Source organism: Musca vetustissima, unplaced genomic scaffold, assembly GCF_032173495.1.
Source record: "Musca vetustissima isolate MV318-11 ecotype Yass unplaced genomic scaffold, APGP_CSIRO_Mvet_v1 utg7945, whole genome shotgun sequence".
Lineage (NCBI taxonomy): Eukaryota > Metazoa > Arthropoda > Insecta > Diptera > Muscidae > Musca > Musca vetustissima.
This window is the reverse complement of record NW_026874939.1, coordinates 128,451-147,673: the sequence shown is the minus strand read 5'-3', so window position 1 is coordinate 147,673 and position 19,223 is coordinate 128,451. Positions and strand designations below refer to the sequence as shown.

Genomic DNA, 19,223 nt, shown 5'->3' with positions numbered 1-19,223 from the left:
TGATTTGTTATTATTTAATGTTATCGTACAATGACGTAGAACTTCAATTCTTTTATAATTCTAATTATGTTTTATGGCCTTAAAAAGTTCGCTCTTTAGACATATAAAAACATTGATAATCAACCACATTCGATGAAAATTGTCAAATTGGCTCCTTCGTATTTGGCCCTCAATAACATATTTAATTGTATACATAACCTATTCGAACCTTCGCTCCTAACCATTCCCTTAAAATGTCATATTTCTTTTAATAAGGAGCTCTTAGGATCGCAAGTCTGTCCTTCTGTTCCTTGTAAGGTGTGAGTCGATTGAGAAACTAAATGGTTATACCCTCCACCGTTATATGGAGATTATTTTAATTTTGTTTTTCCGTTTGTATCTCATCGAAATAATGATTTCCGACCCTATAAAGTATAAATATTCTTGATCAGCGTAAAACTCTATGACGATTTAGCCATGTCCGCCTGATTTAATCACTGTAACCTCTAAACTAAAATATAGGTTCACTTTTGTTTAATCACTGTAACCTCTAAACTAAAATATAGGTCAACTTTTTCTCGTAGCCCCCATATAACGGTACCTCCAATTTTCAATATCCTACAAAGTATGGAATTCTAAGATGATTTAGTCATCTGTAGTAATCATATTGCCTTCAAAGAATATCGAGATAAAAACTCAAAACTGACGATAATGAAATATATCGGTCAGTATTTAGGCATCTACGCCATATAATAATACATCCTGAAGGAATGAATTGAAATACAAACCAAAAATATTGGGTTCGAAATTGAGCTCTATCGGTCATTAATTAGGCATAGCCCTCATATAATGATAACCCCAAATATTCCCTAATTCCTACACTATGTAATCAGTATTGGTCCCCCTTTAGGCATAGCCTCAAATTACATGGCACTCTAAATTGGAGTAGTTAGAGGATTTTATACTCTACCATGCATTATCAGTATAAGTCCACGGTTTAGGGGTTTCAGATTTTAGGAAAAATCACCATTAAAAATTTGTATTTGGTGTACATTTGATTTGCATAAATCGGTTTGTAGAATTATCTGTATAGTTCCACTTTTTGGTATGTTCCCTATATTTGCATTTCAAGTATCTGTCAGTATACCTATGGTGGAGGCTATACAAAGTTTGGCCCGACCGAACATATACGTTTATTATCTGTTTGATTTATGCCGTTCTTGCAGCATGTGATCTCCATTTATATACAAATATTAGTTTATAACATCCACAGCTACCAGAATACACTTTTACAATAACCGTTGATCTAAATATTCAAATATTTGAGCATCAGAAAAATTTACCCTAATTTTTTTTTAATAAAAAGGCAGCTTGTCAATTATAAGATTTGAACCCTTGCACCATGAGCCAGAGATCCCATTTGTTGGCCATAATCAGAGCAGTGAATTTATGAAATATATAAATATAACAGATAAGGGTGTCGAGGACGCTGATGACGAACTGCAAGATAAACATAAAATTTTAATAAGGTGGATCGAAAACGGTGGTAATTTTTTGTACACGCTTCACCACACTGTGGTACAGGGTATTATGTCTTTGTGCATATGTTTGTAAGAGGCAAAAGGAAACGATATGGACACATGGTTCCTTTTGAGAGTATGCATAGAATCACTTTCTGAGTTCATGTCCGTCTGTCCGTCCATGTACTCTTGCGCACAAAGTACAGGTCGCATTTATTATCCGAATGGGATGAAATTTGGCACAGCACAGCACACACTAAGGACGAACCCTATTGAAATTGGGGAAAATCGGAGCAATATTGCTACCCAAAATATTCTTTGTAATTGAAGAAAACTGTGAAGAAACTTCCGAAATTCCCGAATACTTTTTGAACAAACCTCGTATTTGTTAGCATTTATACTACACATATGTTTCCTGCGATAGCTTGTCTAAAGTTCAGATTTCTTCTGATATTTTTAAAATATACGATCTCTATAAATGCCACACACGAAGAACGGCCTGCATGATTTTATTCTGCAATCATAAAATAGGCAATAAACAGTGGTCTTATCAAAATTTAGATATTAGATATGAAGCTATCGAATGTAGCGAAGTTGTATCCAAAATTGTTTGTGTTTCTACTATAAAAAGTAAATTGAAAAAATATTTTCTTCTGTAGTTCTTACAATGAAGTTGTCGGGTCTTGTAGTGTTTGTGGGCTTGTTTGTGGCCACCACATTGGCGGCCGGAGAACCTGGTATGGTCCGTTATGACGATTTCAAAGTCTATAAAATCTACATAAAAAATGAACAACAATTAAATGAGTTGAAAAAATTGCGAGATATTTTACCGGTATGTTGAAATGTGTGCGTGTGTGTGGGTGCTAAGGACGAAGTGTTAATTTAATTTTTCTTGTTGGCTTTAAGGTTCGATATTTGAATGAAATCACTGCGGCGGAGAATAGCTACGACGTGACCATTGATCCACACAATCAAGCGAAATTTGAGGAACAATTGAAATATTATGAAATGGAATATCGTGTAACCATTGAGGATTTGCAAAGGTATGTTTGGAATACGAATTTATCGGTGAATATCTAAGGTCATATATTGAAAACTATGATATGGTTAAGTTCGTCTACAATCACGCAATCTTCCGAATTCAGATATTCTGCTAACATTTTGGATATACCGTTACGTTTCTCATTCGAATTGACTCTGATTTGATATAGTGAGCTTTCATACATTTCCATAGCAAAAATGATGAAAATTTGCCTATATGGCAGGGTAGCCCCCATATAAAGTTACCTCCTAAATTTTCCCATTTTCTGAAGTTTGACGCCCGTACCGTCAATTGAATTTTCTGCAATTTAATATTTTGAGTTGTGATTATGTGAAAATGTAGCTCGAAACAGAACATTTGTTCTATAAGCCGAACTTAAAAAAAAAAATTAAAGGCGCGTCGATTTTGTGCGACGTTTTTTTCACTTTGAAAGACCATGCTTTGATATGCCATCCTCCACTTCTTCTTTCCATCGAATTCATGGCATTCTCCGTCTGCTTAAACCATTACTAGGCTCGGTTGAGCTGGGGCATCCATCCATCCATTCGCACAACATGGCCGATGTCCGTGAATCGATGATATAGTTTGTGGTTCATGCGACACCGATATTCACCGTCGACGCAGATCGGCAAGTAGATATCTCTCAAACACTCTAAGAAGCCATTAGTTTTATTTATGGCGGTACCGAAGTATATAAAAACTTTGACTACCTCAATGCTGTAATTTTCAAGTTCCACAGTTGATCCGACTCTACTGGACGACTTGTGCGTTGATGCCATCAGCTTGGTCTTCCCACCATTTACAGCCAAACTCCTTATCAATTTGTTCAAAAGTGGCTGTTACCGCTCGCAATGTTTGGTCCATTATGTCGATGTTGTCGGCGTAGACGAGTAACATGTGTTGTTTGGTGTACAGAGTGTCATTTCTGTTCACGTTTGCGTCTCGTATGACCTTTTCCAGCAGGATGTTAAAAAGACCACATGACAAACCTTGTCACCTTGTCTGAATCCTCGTTCGGTATTGAAGGGCTCCGATAGGTCCTTTCCGACTTTAAATGCTGTCCTTGTGCCGGTTAATGTTATCCTGCATAGCCGTATTAATTTAGCAGAAATGCCGAACGCAGACATAACTTTAAACACCTCTGCTCGGATAGGACTGCCGTATGCGGCTTTATAGTCGACGAATAGGTAAAATGTGTCAATGTATTTGTGGTAGGTCTTTTCCAAGATTTGGCAGTGTAATAATCTGGTCTATAGTGGATTTGCTTCGTCTGAAGCCGCATTGATGATATCCAATACAATTTTATACGATGGAATGGAAACTAATTTCAATATATTTGGCACATATCGTTTTGCCTGTCGTCTCGTTTTTTTTGTGCACGGGACACAGGATGCTGATGTTCCAATTATTGGGCATGTATTCCTCTAGCCAAATGCATGTGCATGCTCCTCACCAGGATATGACCACCTATCTTGAATAGATCGGCTTGTAACGCTTCGGAACCTCCTGCTTTATTATTCAACCAATTGATTGATATTCTGACCTCACCGTGGCTAGGTGGTATACACTCTATACAGTCATCTCTTATTGGTTCTGGGATATATTCCTCACCGCCACCAAATCCTTCGGTTTGATGTTTTAATCGTTGGTAAAATTTCCGGACTTCATTCTGACTCCTGTAATCTCGATTTGGTCACGCTCACGTTTTTCTCGTTCTTTTTTTCACTCCTTTTCTCCCGATAATTCTCCATCGCATTACGTGTTGCCCTATACGCAGCATTTTTCACATGATTACGATACTCCTGATCGTATCATGGGTTTCTTGATGGTGGTTTTCGGTACCCAAGTGTTGCTTTGCTGAAGTACCAGTATCCATTTCAGCTTTGGTCAGGTTCAACATTGAGATTGTTCTTTCGGTTGGCAGAGTCGGTCAGATAAATTTTGACACATTGCACCTAGGATCGTTGCGTCAGAATTCATGACCCTTACCTCAAAGAGCACCGCAAATTTTCGGAAAAGGTGACAGATAGAAAGCTTATCTACACTCTAAGACGACCTCATACGCCATTCTACAGGATTTAAGAGCCGCTTGACTAGTCACCGGTTCAACGATCTTTGCATTCTAATTTGTATCAATTCTGCTGCCTTCCATATCGAGAAGATTTCAGTTTGGAAAACATCGCAGTTGCTATCCAAATTGTAGGTAAGTGCTTTTCACAGTAGACGCCAGCCCCTGTACCTTCTTCCATCTTGAGTCGGTCTGTATTAAAAACCAGACCCCAACTTTTGGTATATTGATCATTTTGGCATGTTCGTTTTATTCCGATAACAATTTACCCATTTTTAAAAGTCCCGATCGTTTTAAGATACTTTGCAAGTGCACGGTGAGGGTATAAAATATTCGGTCCGACTCGAACTTGTTCCTTGTTTAAAATTATGTTATTCTCTTTCTTTCAGAGTAATAGAGGACAGTCTTCCCAGGGCGCGTAGCACTGGCATGAGTTGGGATAAATTTCACAATTTGGAGGATATTTATAATTTTGTCGACAACCTAACTGTCTCATTTCCGGATTTAATTACACCCTACACCTTTGGCTATTCTTATGAAGGAAGACCAATGAAGGCGGTGAAAATTTCCTATAAACCAAATAACAAAGCTATCTTCATTGAAAGTCAAATGCATGCCATCGAATGGATTTCTTCAGCGACCAGTACCTGCTTCTTCAATAAGCTATTGAATTCCAACGATGAAAATCTACGCAAATTACTAATGAATTACGATTGGATATATGTACCCGTGGTGAATCCTGATGGTTTTGTGTACACCCACACGGTAGAACGTCTGTGGCGTAAAAATCGCAAGCCCACTGGTTTCTCCAACTCATCGGGTATATGTTATGGTACCGACTTGAATCGTAATTTTGGCTACGAATGGGGTGCATTGTCGGCATGGAATTTCAATGAGCCCTGTGATCATTGGTATGGTGGCTCCCAACCGGACTCGGAACCAGAAGTTATTAATATGCAGAAATTTATTAATTCCTTCCCCGATGATTACATTAAAATGTATGTACCCTTCCATTCGTATGGTAATTTGGTTTTACTCCCCTATGGCCATACAAGTGATATCTTTCCACCCAACTATGATCAGATGATGCGAATTGCTAAGGCTTTTGCGGATGCGGCTAAAGTGAAATATGGCACCGTATTCAAATATGGTTCGACGGGAACAATTAATAGTAAGTATGATTCTAAAATTTTGTGGTTTTATTCTAAAGGAAATAAATATAGTTGAATTTCTCGTTTTATTGTTAATTTTTCGGTACCATTTATGCTTATGTATATCTTCATTTATTTTTCTTTTCCTTTTTTCCAGTATCTGGTTATGTGTCTGGAGCATCCAAAGATTGGGCATATGGTGTCAAGAAAATCCCCTATACTGGTACCATTGAATTGCGCGATTATGGTGAATATGGATTCTTCCTGCCGCCCAATCAAATCAAAGAAGTGTGCGAGGAGGTTACAGATGGTCTTATTGCAATGGTTGCAGCCGCTGAAAAAGAAGAGCTATTTAGGAATTCTGGTCCAAAGAATATTGTTTCCATTGTCAATGTTATGATGTTATTATTTTTGTTGAAATGTCTTACCAAATATTTATTGAATTGAAGAGAAAATAATATATATTTGATTTGATTTAAAAATTCCCACTTGCAGCTGTATTGATTGATAGAAATTGTACACGGCGTTTGCGTTAAAGGGATGTTAACATTAAACACTAAAACATAGTTTAGATCAGCCGTGTGGAACCCTACACCACGTGGTGGATATATTTAAAATTTCTTAATGAAGTCTGGACCTTTATATGGATACTATGTTATTGCAAAATGATGTCCTAAATGCGTCTAGAACCTAAAAAAAAAAATTAAATGAGGTGGGTCCCTATTGATACGGACACAATGTCTATATGTGTCAAACATTTGAATATAACTTTTTATATCAACAGATGTGAAAAAATAATCACATTTTAGACTCCAGAATCCTAATTGCAGACACATTTTGGGATAATCCAGCTAAAACCATTAAAATATCGAAATGGGGGCTATGAAACTTTCTCTAAAAAAATTCAATAATTTTTAATCAACATAAGACAATCAGATGAACAGACCAGAGACATATTTTTATGCCCTGGCCATGACATGTTAATGCCTGTTAGGAGATTTAATGCAAAAATCGGAAGGGAAAATATTTTTGGCCCCACCATCGGAAAATTCAGACTCCATGAAGAAACATTAGACAACGGCATGAGGCTGATTGATTTCGCGGCAGTCAAGAAATGGTAGTTAGCAGCACCAGATTCAAGCATCTCGATATAGACAAGGCCACTTGGATTTCCTCCGAACAAGCAACGAGAAATCAAATAGATCATGTTGTGTTGTGCTGTGTTTTAGACGTTCAATCGATCCGAGAAGCCAATATCGATTGTAGCAGCCAAGGTTCGCAATCGTTTTAATGTAGCAGCAAAGGTGCTATGAGGTTATCACCAATGCACATAGGTTTTATTTTGGGAGGTTCGGTTCGGAAGCTGCTGGTTCAATATGAAAATTGTCTAATTAAGTTGCTGTGCCTATTCTCAAAAGAAACCCTTTTTATACCCTCCACCATAGTATGGAGGGTATATTAATTTTGTCATTCCGTTTGTAACTCATCGAAATATTCGTTTCCGACCCTATAAAGTATATATATTCTTGATCAGGGTAAAATTCTAAGTCGATCTAGCCATGTCAGTCCGTCTGTCGTAATCACGCTATCTTCTGAAGGAATTGAGATAGGGTGCTGAAATTTTGCATAGGTTTGTCTTTTGTCTGCTGGCAGGTCAAGTTCGAAGATGGGATATATCGGCCCACGTTTAGGCATAGCACCCATATAAGGGTACCCGCCAAATTTCGGTATTTTGGGGTTCTTGAGCGCGTTTTTCAGCCGAATTGGCTGAAATTTGGTACATTGAGTTCTTATTGGATACTAAATGTCTCTACAAAAAAGTTATAAGTATAGGTCCATATTTTCTGGTAGCCCCCATATAACGGTACCTACTAATTTTCAGTATTTTGGGGGTCTTGAGCGCATTTTTCCACCTAATTGGCTGTAATTTAGTATTTTGAGTTCTTAATAGGTATCAAATCTCTCTACAAAAAATTATGTATATAGGTCCATTTTTTCGGGTAGCCCTCATATAAGGGTACCTTCCAATTTTCGGTATTTTGGGGTTCTTAAGCGCGTTTTTCAGCCGAATTCGCTGAAATTTGCTACATTGGGTTCTTATTGGGTCTCAAATGTCTCCACAAAAAATTATAAATATAGGTCCACTTTTTCTAGTAGCCCCCATATAACGGTACCTCCCAATTTTCAGTATTTTGGGGGTTTTGATCGTATTTTTCCGCCGAATTAGCTGTAATTTAGTAATTTGAGTTCTTAATAGGTACCAAATCTCTCCACAAAAAATTATGAATATAGGTCCATTTTTTCGGATAGCCCCCAATTTTCGATATTTTGGGGTTCTTTAGCGCGTTTTTCAACCGAATTTGCTGCAATTTGGTGTTTTGTAGTCGTATAGGGTAACAAGTCTCCCTACCAAAAATTATTACTATTCGCCCCCTTTTTGGGGTTGTCCCCATATAACCCCCTTTTTATACCCTCCACCATAGTATGGAGGGTATATTAGTTTTGTTTTTCCGTTTGTAACGCATCGAAATAATCATTTCCGACCCTATAAGGTATATATTCTTGATCAGCGTAAAATTCTATGACGATCTAAGCATGTCCGTCTGTCTGTCTGTTGTAATCACTCTAGCGTCTAAACGAATTGAGATAGAACGCCAAAATTTTGCATAGAGTCGTCTTTTGTCTGCAGGCAGGTCAAGTTCGAAGATGGGCTATATCGGTCCACGTTTAGGCATACCTCCCATATAAGGGTACCCCCAAATTTTCAGTATTTTGGGGTTCTTGAGCCCGTTTTTCAACCAAAGTCGCTAAAATTTGGTACATTGAGTTATTATTGGGTAGCAAATCTCTCCACTAAAAATTATGAATATGGGTCCATATTTTTGGATAGCCCCCATATAATGGTACCCCTAATTTTGCGGTATTTTGGGGGTTTCGATCGCATTTTTCGACCAAATTCGCTGAAATCCGGTACTTTGAGTTCTTATTGGTTAGCAAATCTCTATACTAAAAATTATAAATATAGGTCAATTTTTTCGGGTAGCCCCAATATAAGGGTACCCCCCAATTTTCGGTATTTTAGGGTTCTTGAGCGCGTTTTTCCACCGAATTCGCTGAAATTTGGTACTTTGAGTTCTTATTGCGTAGCAAATCTCTCCACAAAAAATTATAAGTATTAGTCAATTTTTTCGGATAGCCCCCATATAAGGGTACCCCCAATTTTACGTATTTTTGGGGTTCTTGAGCGCGTTTTTCAATCGAATTTGCTGAAATTTAGTATTTTGTAGTCGTATAAGGTAACAAATCTCCCTACCAAAAATTTTTAATATTCGCCCCCTCCCTACCAAAAATTTTTAATATTCGCCCCCTTTTTGGGGTAGTCCCCATATAACCCCCTTTTTTATATTAAAATAGTTATCTGATTTTTTTATATTAAAATAGTTATCTGATTTGTTCCGCGTTTTGAGTTTGGTTCTAAGACTCTGTTGTAATCATTTCACCTGCGGAGGATAGTGAGATAAAAAATTAGAACGTAAGGATCGATAATGAACTACAGCCGTATTTAGACCTAGTCTCTGTGTGGATGTTCCAGAAGGAGTGGACCGACTTTCCCCATCTTCGAATTTGAACTAGATTTGGAAGAAATAATGGGATGGGCAAAAATGAAGAACATTTTCACCGTTTTAAAGTATATACACCCTCATATGCCATAAGGCTGAGGGTATAATTATCCATTAAAATTTTCTGAAATTTGTATTATGATTTACATTATGGATTACATAATCCGTTTTTAGAAATTTCGGTATAGGTCCACTTTTTGGTATGTTCTTTATATTTTCATTTCTATTACCTGTCAGTATATCTATGGTCGAGGATATCCAAAGTTCGGTCCGGCCGAACTTAACGCTTTTTTACTTCTTATTTTTATGACGTAAAATGAGTGTAAAGTGCAAAATCCACTCGCTTCACTGCACATTTGTTGAAGTAGGCCCTAATCTCTATGGATTGTGTGCAATCAGAACAATTTCTTACTTCGATTTTTTTTATTTTTATCAAAACATTCTATTTTATTGTTACCTGTTTTGAATTTTGTATTAGTTTTTATCGTCCATATCGTAATGATATTTTTGATGTGTCAAAATTACTCCAAATACCGCCAATTTGAGAGATAATTATATGGGAATATATCTGAAGTGGGCCACACACGTCAAACATGTGCGTTCGATCGGTGTAAAGCTCCCAGCCCACACACGTCAAACGGATCCACAAAACTTAATTTTGTATTTATTTTTGAAGCGTTGAGATGGACAGCGATAGTGGTGACGGAAAAAATACCAAATATTTTAATTTAATATAAATTTATTAAATACTTTTATTTTATTCCGGGTTAAATATTTTTATTTGCCACACTGTAGAATATGTGTAAAAAACATCAAAAATCTTCCAAAACGTTTTTTTTTTGTGCATATGTTTGACATTGTCCGCTGATCCGCACTCCACGAAATTTCGCAACAAATGAGAAAATATCCACACACCAGGCCACAGACGTAAAACATGTGCGCGTCGCACAACGAAAAATTAAAAATTTTTAATTTCTTTCGATCGGTGTGCGCACCGGCAAATCGTACCACACACGTCAAACATTGCTTCGATTCACACCGATCGAACGCACATGTTTAACGTGTGTGGGCCACTTTAAGAGGAGATGACAATAAATCGGCTTACGTAATACTTGAACGGCCTCTTACGTTCAATAGTCTGATAACAATCGGTCAGACGTTGCGTCTGTGGTGTATCATTAACATAAAATTATATATTTATAAGAAAATTTAAAACAGTCTTGGGCAACATAGCAAATCGGTATTATATTAAGAGTATTTAATTTAAGCATTATGATTTGGTTGCACTATATCTCAAGCATCGTTGAAAATAAATAGACTCTTTGTGGGAACTGAATACAGTTATACACATGGCCTATCAAATAAGTTCTAGCGGGTGGCGAATTCATGCCTTAGTCTTCTCTTGCTGTCAACTTTTTAATATGCGAAATAGCAACCGGAACACGAAAAATATACTCACGTATATTTTGGTTCGAATAAAAATATTGTTTGTTTATTTATTCTTCAAACAACAAATTTTGATAGGCAAATGAGACTTCAATCAAATAAATTTACTATTACGGACAAGCTGTGTACGGGTCGTTTGTACAACCGCCTAAAAATATGCAATATGTTCAACTTATAATATCGATGAATCAAGTTTAGTTAAGTAACTAAATAAAATTTATTTATTTTAAACAATGTTAATATATAAGTATGATACATAATATGAAGGACTTATGACTATAATGTATTATCGTAATGCAGTGACAGATATTACAGCGCCCAGCTTTTACATGAAATGGGACATAAAATCTGGGTATACATCAGTTAAAGTTACGTACATCCTTGCTCCCAAGACTAATACAATAAGAAGGGATAATTTATCCAGGGTTTATAAATTTAAAACTAATGATACAAAGCAATGAACAGACAAAAAAGTAAAAGTAGGTAAATCAATAACTACCCACGATGTGTACCGGTCAGTGCCTTTTCGTAAAACTGAATTCCTGGTAAATTGTGTAAATACCCGGTAAATTGGGTAAATACCCATTTGTGTGTATTTATTTGGGTATTTACTATATTGAATCGGTAATACAACATCTTACACCCTATTTCCGGGTTTCTGTTATCAAATCGATTTAGAATGGATAGTTTTACGATACTTTAAAGACGTCGGTAAATTCTTAGGTAAATACCCGAGTTTTTACCCAAAAATTGGGTAAAAACTCATTAACTGCCGAACCACTTGACATAGGTGGCCAAAATTTTGCACACATGTTTCTAATGTCACTGCATCCCTGGGTCCAAGTTTTGATATAGCCCCCATATAACCATATTTCCCGATTTAAGGTATTTTTTGTCTATTAGACACATTTTACAACCAAATTGGCTGTAATTTGGCACAGAGTGTTCTTTTTGAGTACAAAATGTCCATGCAAAATTTTATGTATGTAGGTCCACGTTTACTGGTAGCCCCCATACAAAGGTACCCCTATTTTGAGTATTTACCCAAAAATTGGGTATAAACTCATTAACTGCCGAACCACTTGACATAGGCGGCCAAAATTTTGCACACATGTTTCTAATGTCAAAGTAAATCTAAAAAAACCAACATGGGGTCCCTGGGTCCAAGTTTTGATATAGCCCCCATATTTCCCGATTTAAGGTATTTTTTGTCTATTAGACACATTTTACAACCACATTGGCTGTAATTTGGCACAGAGTGTTCTTTTTGAGTACAAAATGTCCATGCAAAATTGTATGTATGTAGGTCAACGTTTACTGGTAGCCCCCATACAAAGGTACCCCTATTTTGAGTATTTACCCAACAATTGGGTATAAACTCATTAACTGCCGAACCACTTGACATAGGCGGCCAAAATTTTGTACACATGTTTCTAATGTCAAAGCAAATATAAAAATCCAAAATGGGGTCCCTGGGTCCAAGTTTTGATATAGTCCCCATATAGCCATATCTCCCGATTTAAGGTATTTTTTGTCTATTAGACACATTTTACGACCAAATTGGTTATAATTTCATATCAATGTAAATACTAGTATTTGAAATGGGATCTCTGGGTCCAAGATTTGATATAGCCCTTATATAACCGTACCTCCCGATATAAGGTATTTTTTGTCTATTAGAAACATTTTACGATCAAATTGGTTATAATTTGGCATAATGAGATCTCTGTTTGCACCAAATATTCATGCAAATTGTTGTTTTTGACACAAAAGGTTAAAATATTAACATTATTTCGTGCATGGGAAATGGGGTCTTCAGAACACACGACAAGGCTGTTAAATAGTTTATAAATATATATAAATACTCAATATCAGGATCGTTATATAGGACAGAAAACGTGGATCAGCGTAGACATTTTTTGCATGGATAGTTGGTACTCATAGAGAACTCTCTGTGCCAAATTCCATCCAATCAAATTGGCCAAAATCGGAAGGTACGGTTATATGGGGCTATATCCACACTTGGACCCAGAGACCCATTTCCCATGCTAGTATTTGCATTGATATGAAATTATACCAATTTGGTTGTAAAATGTGTCTAATAGACAAAAAATACCTTAAATCGGGAGATCCGGTTATATGGGGGCTATATCAAAACTTGGACCCAGTGACCCCATGTTAGATTTCTATATTTGCTTTGACATTAGAAACATGTGTGCAAAATTTTGGCCGCCTATGTCAAGTGGTTCGGCAGTTAATGAGTTTATACCCAATTTTTGGGTAAATACTCAAAATAGGGGTACCTTTGTATTTTGGCCGCCTATGTCAAGTGGTTCGGCAGTTAATGAGTTTATACCCAATTTTTGGGTAAAAACTCAAAATAGGGGTACCTTTGTATGGGGGCTACCAGTAAACGTGGACCTACATACATAAAATTTTGCATGGGCCTTTTGTACTCAAAAAGAACACTCTGTGCCAAATTACAGCCAATTTGGTTGTAAAATGTGTCTAATAGACAAAAAATACCTTAAATCGGGAAATATGGTTATATGAGGGCTATTTCAAAACTTGGACCCAGGGACCCCATGTTGGATTTCTATATTTGCTTTGACATTAGAAACATGTGTCAAAATTTTGGCCGCCTATGTCAAGTGGTTCGGCAGTTAATGAGTTTATACCCAATTTTTGGGTAAAAACTCGGGTATTTACCCACGTCTTTAAAATATCGTAAAACTATCCATTCTAAATCGATTTGATAATAGAAACCCGGGAATAGGGTGTAAGATGTTGTATTACCGATTCAATATAGTAAATACCCGCAAATGGGTATTTACCCGGTATTTACCCACCCCTTGGGTGTTTACCCGGTAAATACCATCTCTACCTATAGGTGATAGATAATTTGTGTTATACCAACCAATGTTCACTTGACTATTACATGCCTCATTCATATGCACATTTTCATGAAACTCTAATCTTGCATTGAACTTATCCAAGATCGTACAAATATAGGTAGACATACGTTGCAATTTTGAATTTTCATAAAAAAAATTATTCGAATATCTCTTATTGACACATACATTCGATGCAAAGTCTCAAAAATTTTCTCTCAAAAACCTCTAGCTCTTTCACAACAATTGTTGATATGCAAAACAGACAGGAAAGGCATACAAAAAACAGCCGTTATACATGTCTTGTACAACATTAATTTTGTACTTGCAGTCAAAGCTTTAATGTTCAGAATTTTAAAAAATAAAATAAAAATTCCTCGGGCCTTATTTAATGCTTTTCTAGCATGTGAATTAAATTTAAATAGTTTGTTAAACTCTACTCCCAAGTACGCAATTTTGTCTCTAAAGGGAACTGTGAATTAGATATATACGGTAGAGTGACTCCTACATCCATTTTAATACGTATAATCATTTCAAAAAGTTTACCAATGTTAAACAACAAGGATATAGGTCACAAATTAGATATGTCACCATTATTGGGTTTTTTCTTTATGGGAACAATTTTAGAGACTTTCCAAGATTCTGGGAAATAGCCGATTGAAATGCAGTTATTAAAGATAATGGTAAGAAATGCAAAGGCCTTTGTTGGAAACTTAAGAATTGTGAAATTAGAAAGTTTGTCAAGTCCGAAAGATTTCTTATTTTTAATAGAGGTAGCAACAGCCAGAATTTCACTTAAATTTGTTAAATTTACACATCCTGTTTGATTTCTAGCATCTGAATCACTGGAAAATACGTGACAGTTCTGTGGAACGTTTGCAATATATCCGTTAGCAAAATCTTCACTTACAGAAGGAAGGCTAGCAGCGTTATTATAAACGTTAAAACAAATGATTTTAAAAGCGTAAGACATTCAGAATCATCACTTATAACAGTACCATCTACTGCAAGTTTGTCTATCGGACGGGATCTCTGATGACCAATAATTTTAAAAACTTCCTTATGCGCCTTTGGCCCCGGCTTAATATTTTTAATTTTATAATAGAAATTCGTAACTTGCTCAAGTTCTACCTGTCTTTTTATCATTATACTTAATAATTGGATTTGTTTCGATGATCTCAGATATTCCGGACTGCGCCTGTTATGTTTTGCCAATTATATTTCATTTTGAATAGCTGTTTTATCCTATCTGATACTGTAAATTGTCTTTTTTTCAAGTCAATTTTTTGGAATGAAATTCAGAGACCGAATTAACAACAGAAGTAAAGTCATCTATATACTGATCGATTTCATCGTTAGTCAAATTCCTATATTCCGATAATGGTCCAAAATACCTTGAGTTACATCATATTTGAAATCATTCCAATTCGTATTTTTGTAGCTTATGAAAGTAAGCAGTGCCTTTAAAATAATTTCGACACTTGGAAAATTAACGCTAAGCTTGAGAGGATAGTGATCTGAAAAACTTGGTAAACAGGAAGTAGAATAAATTGGATTGGGCAAGTCTATAGCATTAGAACTGATAAGAAAATGATCCAAATATGATGAACCATTAGGAAAAGTAGGACAAGAAGAAGATATTCTGGTAAAGAAATATGGATGATGTTGGAGGTGATCATAAAAACTATTCCCATTTATGTTATTCATGGTATCCCCCCATGAAACATGTCTGGCATTAAAGTCGCAAATCAGAGAATGTCAATTTAACGATTTTAAATATGTGATTTTCTATGTGTTTGTATGCTACCGATAGAAGCAAAAACCGCTGAACAGATGTTAATTAAATTTACACAGTATGTCATGATATTCTCTGAAAGTAACATATGCTAGATAAAGTTCTAAAATTCCGCGTTGATGCAGAGTTATAGCATTAATAGTAAACATACCTTAACATTTCTAAACTTATAAGATGCGTATATCTTAAGCACGGTTATAGACACCGTCTTCAAAATTTGTCTGAATAATGTAGGTGTAAATACACATCATCCATACAAAAATGAGCCTGATACGTTTGGGGATAAAATCACTCACAAAAATCCGCGTGGATATGGTGTTATGGCATCGAAAGTTATTATATCACTGAAGTAATATTCATTTTCTAAGCTTATATTTTAAGAAGGGTTACAGATTCCCACTTCAAAGTTTGTCTGAGTGATTTGGTTCCAAATACGTATCATCCCTATAGCGTACTATAATAGGAGAATTTAATTAACCTATATATAGGAAATGGAAACTTTTTTGGGTTGAAGACACAAAAATTGATTTTGCTGATATTTTCGCGGTAAGTCATGCCATCCTATGGAAGAAAGATGCGTTGTTATGGCATCAAAAGTAATCATACCTCTGACCTAATATTCATTTTCTATACATATGTATGTGTATCTGAATATCTTGAGTAAAATATTTAAGCAGAAAATTACACATCCAATCATAAATTACCGGGAAAAATTTGTGTAAGATAAAAAATTTTTATGCGAATCTGAACTTGGAATGTGCGCAAGTTGTACAGAACAGGCGCAGTGTTCGCTTTGGCGGATATACTCAAGAATTACAAAGGCGATATTATTGCCTGACAGTAAATGCGATGGAAAGGGACAGGCGTAAGTAAATCACATGATTACGCCCTGTATTATAGCTGCCATGAAACGAGACATGAATTTGGCTGCGGATTTATGGTCAACAGGAGTATAAAAGACCTCGTCTCCAGATTCACTACAGTAGATGAGCGAATTGCTATAATCCGTATAAAAGCGAAGTTCTTCTACATCAGTCTCATTTTCGCCCATGCTCCGACCGAAGATAAAGATGAACAGACCAATAACATATTTTACGAGAGTCTAGAAACAGCATATGACCGTTGCCCTGGCCATGACTTTAAAATTCTGCTGAGAGATTTTAATGCAAAAATCGGAAAGGAAAATATCATTGGCCCCACCGTCGGAAAATTCAGCCTTCAGGAAGAAACATCCGACAACGGCATGAGGTTGATTGACTTCGCGGCAGCAAAAAACATGATATTTAGCAGAACCAGATTCAATCATCTCGATATACACAAGGCTACATGGATCTCTCCTGATCAAGTAACGAGAAATCAAATTGAGCATGTTGTGATAGACGGAAGGCATTCATCCAGTGTTTTAGACGTCCCATCGATCCGAGGAGCGAATATCGATTCGGACCATTACCTTGTGGCAGCCAAGGTACGCACCCATCTCAATCTAGCAGCAAAGGTGCGATCTAACACAACACGGAAACTCGACGCCGAAAAGCTGCAAACACAACAGTTATCCGAGGCCTACTCCGCTCAACTTACCCATCTGCTGAAGAAAGCACTTCTTGTCCCGATAATAGTATAGAAGCACAATGGCAAAGAATTGCACACTCCCTACAAACTGCAGCAAAAGCAACACTTGGGCACCAAAAACCACCACCAAGAAACTCATGGTACGTCAGGAGTGTCGTAATGCTACTGATGTGAAAAACGCAGCGTATAGGGCAACCCTTCAGACAGTAGCAACACGTAACGTGATGGAGAATTGTCGGGAGAGAAACACGTTTTTCCTCTCCCCTTTTCTCCCGAAAAAAGAAGAAGGAGCAACAAAAACGTGAGCGTGAGCAAATCGAGATGCACAGGAGTCAAAATGAAGTCCGGAAATTTTACCAAGGAGTAAAACACCAAACCGAAGGCTTTGGTGCAGGCCCATCCTCCTGTAGAGATGAAGAAGGAAACCTGGTGACAGATACAGACAGCGTGTTGAGGATCTGGAAGTAGCATTTTGAAAAGCTTCTGGTATAAAATAGTGGCATTGAAGAAGATACCTTAGAATCAATAAGGGATGATGGTATAGAGTGTATACCACCTAGCCAAGATGAGGTCATAAAAGCAATTAATCGGCACAAGAACAAACAAAGCAGCACGAGCCAGCCGAACTATTCAAGACTCTTGGCCAGATGCTTGTCAGGAGCATGACCAGCTAATTAGTACAATTTGGCTAGATGAATGCATGCCCAATGATTGGAACCTCAGCATCCTGTGTCCCGTGCACAAAAAAGGGGACAAGACGATTTGTGCCAACTATAGAGGAATATGTCTCCTTCCCATCGCATATAAAGTGCTATCCAGTGAGCTGTGTGAACGACTGAAGCCAATGGTCAATGACATCATCGGTCCATACCAATGCGGCTTCAGACCTGGCAAAACCAACATTGAACAGATTTTCACTCTGCGCCAAAAAAGATCCACGAAAAACACATCGACACATACCACCTATTTGTCGGCTATAAAGCCGCATTCAACAGCCCTATCCGTTCAGAGGTGTTTAAAGCCATGTCTACGTTCGGCATTCCTGCAAAATTAATACGGATATGCAGGACAACTTTAAGTGGCATAAGGTCTGCAGTTAAAGTAGGAAAGGATCTATCGGAGCTCTTCAATACCGAACGAGGATTCAGACAAGGTGACAGTTTGTCGTGTGATCTTTGTGTATGGTACTATTACAACTGATTGAGACAAGTCAAGCCAAATTTGTTTTAAATATTACCACGGATAGTCAAAGATTCTATTGAATCAAATCAAATATACTAATACATTAACCTGCTGCTACTGATATTACACTACGAAATATTACACTATAGTCAAATTGTAATGTTTGCCTATCAATAAATAGTGAAGCGTTTTCGAAAGCATATGTATGTTCGGCAAATATCAGCTGTTAAACAGCATGCAAATAGTGAACTATCCTATGTTAATCCCTTTAGTAGGGGCAGCGAAGCGCCACGGGTTCAGCTAGTTCTAAATAAAAAAGAGCTAGGCAAAATGTTTAATATCAGTGGTAATAATAATAAATCAATAAAATATTTGTTTTCAAGTCCTACCCTAACACAAGCATAACTAGGGGTGAATTTTATGATTTCTGATCAACCAAAAAAAAAAAAAAATAAGACTGAATAGGCAATAATCGATACGAACATTACTTCCTTGTATACGACCTCTAGCTATAATATTTTTTTATTATTGTTGATATCCACATAAACGAAAAAGATATTGAAATTAGACATACATGCGATCTGGCACATGTAGGCAAAACTGATAATTTTGGTCGGTGAAATTGGTACCCTTTAAAATTTAATAACCCCCCATTAATAATAAAGATAAGAAATCTTTGCCAATAACAAATCTGTTCGGAGTCATTGCTCCAGATAATTTTGTATATAAAGTCGATTGTGAGTTATAAACAAAGCAGAGTCTTCATTTGCAAGCCTTCGTATACACCATGAAATTACTCGCAACATTGGCAATTACAGTTGCCCTCCTTGGAGTGACAGCAGCCTTCAAGCCACCAGCAGCTCGATATGATGGTTTCAAAGTCTATAAAGTTTTTGTCAAGGATGAACAGCAATTGTCGGAATATAAGAAGTTGGCCAACAATATTCCTGTGAGTATTCA

The 19,223-nt window shown here is 36.7% G+C and overlaps 1 protein-coding gene across 1 annotated transcript; it reads left to right on the top strand.

Moving 5' to 3' along the window:
* The first annotated feature begins 2,166 nt into the window (after positions 1–2,166).
* LOC133337450 (zinc carboxypeptidase-like) lies at positions 2,167–14,611 on the top strand. Its single transcript, XM_061545671.1, has 5 exons — positions 2,167–2,331; positions 2,406–2,542; positions 4,999–5,780; positions 5,918–6,153; positions 14,552–14,611. Exons 1-5 carry the CDS (start codon positions 2,167–2,169, stop codon positions 14,609–14,611), a joined length of 1,380 nt encoding a protein of 459 aa, XP_061401655.1.
* Positions 14,612–19,223: the final 4,612 nt, after the last annotated feature.

Excerpts from the sequence above, each read along its gene's own strand:
- LOC133337450 (XM_061545671.1), top strand. The coding sequence starts at position 2,167 with ATGAAGTTGTCGGGTCTTGTAGTGTTTGTGGGCTTGTTTGTGGCCACC. Across the intron at positions 2,543-4,998 it reads ACCATTGAGGATTTGCAAAG|AGTAATAGAGGACAGTCTTC; the intron begins GTATGTTTGGAA and ends TCTTTCTTTCAG. Across the intron at positions 5,781-5,917 it reads TTCGACGGGAACAATTAATA|TATCTGGTTATGTGTCTGGA; the intron begins GTAAGTATGATT and ends CCTTTTTTCCAG.